Source organism: Propithecus coquereli, unplaced genomic scaffold, assembly GCF_000956105.1.
Source record: "Propithecus coquereli isolate 6110/MARCELLA unplaced genomic scaffold, Pcoq_1.0 Scaffold140, whole genome shotgun sequence".
In the NCBI taxonomy this organism is placed as follows: domain Eukaryota; kingdom Metazoa; phylum Chordata; class Mammalia; order Primates; family Indriidae; genus Propithecus; species Propithecus coquereli.
This window is the reverse complement of record NW_012138303.1, coordinates 4,267,629-4,273,284: the sequence shown is the minus strand read 5'-3', so window position 1 is coordinate 4,273,284 and position 5,656 is coordinate 4,267,629. Positions and strand designations below refer to the sequence as shown.

The 5,656-nt window shown below is 34.3% G+C and overlaps 1 protein-coding gene across 1 annotated transcript in view; it reads left to right on the top strand.

Annotated features, from left to right (window-relative positions):
* The window catches only part of ATF6 (activating transcription factor 6), a 246,077-nt gene that overhangs the window by 38,045 nt on the left and 202,376 nt on the right, over window positions 1-5,656 (top strand). Inside the window, exons 3-4 of the mRNA XM_012639511.1 lie at window positions 1,184-1,313; window positions 1,863-2,066. Coding sequence (XP_012494965.1) covers window positions 1,184-1,313; window positions 1,863-2,066 — 334 coding nt within the window. The remainder of the gene's footprint in view (window positions 1-1,183; window positions 1,314-1,862; window positions 2,067-5,656) is intronic.

The window sequence follows — 5,656 nt, the reverse complement described above, 5'->3', positions numbered from 1 at the left end:
TTTTTCCTTTCTTTTATGGTTTATTTTTGAAATTGTAAGAAGTCCTTCTATGCTTGTAGGCTGCAAAGATATTCCCCTGCATTTTCTTCTATTAACTATAGAAGAAAGTTACCTTTCACATTCAGATTTATTAATACCTTCAGAATTTGATTTTAATAAGTGGTGTTAAGTAGGGATCTATTAGTAGTTTTAATTTTCTCTATATAAGTGAACCAATTTTCCCAATTATATTATCTTTTATAATCATTCTATTAAAGAGTATTGTATGTCTTTCTGTTTACTCAGATCTTCTTTTGTGCCTCTTAGTTATTTTATAGTTTTCTTCATGTAAGTCCTACACATTTTTAGAAAATTCCTAGGTATTCCATAATTGTTATTGCTATTTTGAGTGAAATATTTATCTTTTATTACATTTTCTGAGTATTTATATAATATTTTCATAGTCAAATATTTTTTCATTTGATTCTTATGTGTGTTCCAAGTAGACAGGATATCACCTTACAAAAAGGCACTTCTTTCTCTTCTATTTTAATGTTTATTTCTTTAATTTCATTTTCTAGAATAATTGCTAGAATTACAGAAAAAGCGAGTGTCTGTTTCTTATCCTGACTTTAATGGTAATGCACTTAATGTTTCACCATTAAGTATGATGTTGGCTGTATAATTACTCATAGCTTTTTTTTTTTTTAACGTTAAGAAAATATCCCTCTAATTCTTGTTTTCTAGTATTTTGTTGAGGAATACTTGTTGAATTTTATAAAATACCTTTTAAGCATCTAAGGCCATGAAGATAACAGTTTCCTCCAGTGTTGTTGTCTTGTACTCTTTGGTTTCTTATAAATACTCTGCAAGATTCAAGGTTCATATAGCTCCAGGGTCTGGCTACATGCTAAGTAGATATTAAGAATAAATTAATGAAGCAATCAATGATTTACATTTTTAATGTAAGAGGATGCTATAGACTTACTCTGCATTTTGAACTATTGTGCCTTTGATATTGATGGATAATGTTGATTTATCCGTACTCACTTAGTACTTAATATATAGATTTAGTTTCTAATGTATCACACCTTTCCCTTGAAGTTGCCGTGAAATATTTTTGGATCTTGTTCCTCTTTCTAAGCAATTTGCTGCTCAAGGATTATACTTTTCTGCATTAATTTTTTGTTTTATTTTGCTACAGGAGGAGTTGGATTTGTCTTCTAGTTCCCAGATGTCTCCCCTTTCCTTATATGGTGAAAGCTGTAATAGTCCCTCTTCAGCAGAGCCACTGAAGGAAGATAAGCCTGTGATTGGTCCTAGGAATAAAACTGGTATTACTTCTGTTATTTCTATTTTGAAATAGTTTAGGTTTCATTTCTTAAAAGAAAATGTTGGATTAGGCATATATTTATTAAGCTCACTTGCTGTTTTCGAATTATTGGACCTGTATTGTTTATTATGGGTGATTACCGTGGAGAGGAAAGGGAAGAAATAATCTTCAGTTGTCTCTGTCTTAATAGGTGAAAAATACTTTAAAATAGACTCAGACTCCATTATTGTCAGGAGAGATTTCAGAGTTTCAGTTAAAGGTATAGAGTGTGAGGGGCATTCAACTATGACATTTGTTACTCCATTAATCTCAATGCTTACTCAGTGTTTTTAGCCGTTTCCCTTACCCGTTCATGTTTCCTCCTTTCCGAACTGCATCTTGATCAAAAAAGATCTCAGTTTGAGGACTTTTCTTTAATCCATTCAGGTATATGCAGATTAGCTATGCTTAAACTACTCAGAAGTCAAGATAATGCGTAGAGAAAGGTATGTGATAGAATTTGCTTTTTAGGACTTGCTTAATTGATTTATGGTTTGTCTGTTTTTTCTAGAAAATGGACTGACTCCAAAGAAAAAAATTCAGTTGAATTCAAAACCTTCAATTCAGCCCAAGCCTTTATTGCTTCCAGCAGCACCCAAGACTCAAACAAACTCCAGCGTTCCAGCGAAAACCATCATTATTCAGACACTACCAACACTTATGCCATTGACAAAACAGCAGCCAATTATCAGTATACAACCTGCACCCACTAAAGGTACCTGAGTGGAACTTGTATCATATAATTTGTTTTAATTCAGATTATAATTTCTAAGCACATGCTGTGTGTTAGGAATTGTCCTTGGTTCTGAAGACATTGCAGAGATGACTAATATGTGGTGTAGTCTTAACTAGGGAGGACATCTATATATCAATTCCATCTGATACTTATTTTTTCTTATACTTTTAATTATGAAAACACCTGTCTTCAAGGCTTTTGGTTTCATATAACCACTAGTAATGAAGAAGAAAATCCGGGAAACTTTCTTGATGCCATTTTATTCTGAGATATTTGTGGCTATGAGCTTTTTTTGTTTTTAAGGAATGGTCAGTATTTAAAATAATTTGGTTCATTTCTTGTCTACTAGGTGTGTTTTAGCAGTAGAATCAGGCTTTTAATCTCTGAGAAGGCTGCATGGTTTAGTAAACAAGATATTGAACTGGGCATTTGGAGGAGACCTAAACTCTGCCTTCAGCTAGCTAAGAATTTGTGTGTTTCTGTATTTTATCCACTAGATGGCCTCATATACTTGTGATTCTACAAGAAGTTTAGGTCAGTATTGAAAGAAATTAAAGTTTGAGGATTTGGTACTATTCAGATATGGGAATCATTTGCACGTGGAGATTTCTTAGGCGGGTTAGTCATCATTGTGCTCATATGTTTACACATTGAGTACGGGAAAACTTATGCAGCATTCTTTTCTGTGGATTTAGGTTGTTGGCACCAAGTAGGAGTGTTAATGGGGTATGGATTGTAAATAAACACTAGTTACATTTGCTTTTATGGCTGTATTTCCAGTTCTGGATAGTTAGCTCATTTCTTGGGAGTATAGTTTTAATGAGGGCAAGGTCATAAATTTGATTTCCAGGTACTCTGTTAGCTTTGTTCTCTATTACGTGGTCATAGACAATATAACATTGATAAAAAGAAGAACTAGATGAGAGAATGGAGGGATCAGTAAAAATCCATCAGTCAGTCCCTACCAAAAAAAAAAAAAACCCACCAAAAAAACAGTTTGAAATACCTGCCCTGTCAGTACAGAATCATAACTACCTTTTTCTTATGAAAAATAGCAATCCTGTAGAATAGGTATTCTTGTGATCTGTAAAAGGAGGTTTAAGGGTTCATGAACTCTTTGAAATAAAATGCAAGATTTAGTGTATGTTCATTTGTAAATATTTCTGGGGATAGTCTCCAAAGCTTTCATCAGGATCTCAAAAGGATCTGTGTCTTCCCAAAGGCTAAGAGTCTAAACTTGCAAAGAATCTCATTGTAGTTCCCATAAGCTATAAAAATACATCTATAAAAAGTTAAAGTCTGACATTAATATGACTAGTATGTAAAGTAGGGGATGTTCCTAAGAATTTGCTATTAGCAGACCATTGGCTATGTTTAAGTGATAAAAGATCTTACCTATAGCAAGAAGACAAACTGTTCTTTTCTGAGTGGATTATCAGTTCCAGAAACCTGAATCATACATTATTTGGAACTTTAGTTCTTTCCCATGGTCTGAAGACTATATATATTTTTTGTGAGCATGTGCTAATGGGAGGCACTGCACTTTGTCTGTTTTTATAGCACAATCCAGAGAGGTAGTATTATTATAACATACAGATTTAAGTGTATTCCATTTATTTGAGAATGGGGAGGGGGAAAGATGGAAATATAGGCAAGGCATTTTATAGTTAATTGATGTCAGGACTAGTAGTGAGTATCTTACCATTGAAAAAGGAGAAATAATTCCTAGAGGAATTAAGTTCAAATTCTCTAGCTTGGAATGCAAAACCCACATTCCAAGTTAAGAGAATTTTAACTTAACCTGTTTAGTTTTCTAACTTCACATTATAATATCACCCTTTTCTATAACTCTTCATTCTAGCCCAACTAATTTGGCATTGCCCCTTGAATTCTCTTGTTTTTCGTAGTTTCTTGGTGCACACTTTTATACGAGCCTACAACAACTTCTGCCTATTTCTAAGTCCTATATGTCCTTTAAGACTGCTTTAAGTGGTGTAGGTGAGAGAGGATGAAAGCCTGGAATATCAGTGAAAACGAAGAAACCCAGGATGGAGAGTGGAGATGTTCAAAAGCATAGAATCATAGGGGTTGGTAATTGGATGGTGTGGAAGGAGGATGAGGGATAGAGAGGAAGGTATCTAGGATGACTTCCGTATTTCTGTCTTGGAGTTTCTGGGTAGATAATGGTGCGAATCATTGAAATGAGGCATAGAGGTAAAATAACTTGGCCCCAGGTCACTTTGCTGATAAGAAGTGGAGCTAGAACTTGAGCCTGGGTGGTCTGACTCAGAGTATATGTAATTAATCACTGTACTATATTGCCTCTAAAAGAATAAGATATATAGTCCGTGTTCTCATAAATTCTACCCTTTAATTGGGGAGTTAAATTTATATAAACACTTGAATAACAGTCACTGTGAGAACTAATGAATTAATAATTCATGCAGTGCTCATATGGAAACAATTATTAAACAGAAAAGGAGATAATAATAATAAACTACATTTGAGGTCTTACTATGTGCCAGACATTCTTCTAAGTACTTAAGTGCACTATTTTATTTAATCCTTATGTCAACTCTGAGGATAGGTGCTAATATCTCCATTATATAGGTGAGAAAACTAGGCACAGAGACATTATTTACCCGAAGTTACACAGCTATGCTATTTTAGACAAAATAGGCATTCGATAATGTTTGATACATAGTTTGAAATCTTGGAGGAAAGTTGAAAAGAAAGAACTGACCATCAAAATCAGCAAGTCATACGTAGTCAAAAGTACCTAGCATTGAATCCAGCCGTGTGTCGTTAAAGGGGATTTGCATGTAATGCCAAAGACTATTTTGAGCATGTTGAAATGGCTAAGCAGCCTTTTGCTATGTCCTTTTTAACTGTTTCCACACTACAAACAGTAGTAACTATGTTCAGCTGCTGACTATTTAAGGCCCCAAACAGTCCTTTGCATTATAGTTTGTGGTCTAGTCAGCATTTAGCAAGTCACCATGAGTTTGTTTTTTTCACTTGAACACATTGTAATAGAAATTTAGTTGTTTCCCCCCATTCTGTCTTGAACTTCAATGTGCCTGGAATATTTAGAGGATTCTTGATGTAGATAGTGGTTAATTTGAAAATAGATGGGCACTCTGGGATGAAAGGGCTTGGTGTACAGTATGGGAAAAAAAGAAAACAGCAATGGCTTGGTAGGACTGTAGCCACATTGGATACACAGGCCTTGCCTTGGTATTCCTCCATCTCCTCCTCTCTCTGTGATGCAGTTCTCTCAGCAAGGAGATGGTAATAACTATATGCTGGACAGTACAGACTCGGATTATTTTTCTTAATTAGTTTAAGAAACATTACAAAGCCCTCTGCATGTGTTACCTGCCAGTGCTTTAAATCTTTAACTAGAACTAGAAGTAGGATTTTTTTTTTTCCTTAGAAGTGACTTAATTCATTATATTTACCACTTCTTCTGTTCTTTGAAATAGTCCCAAAGTTAATTGAACAGTGTTTTATTCTTGGGGGTCTTTTTATCCTAATTTTTAAACTCGTGGAATGTGGAACATTGTTTC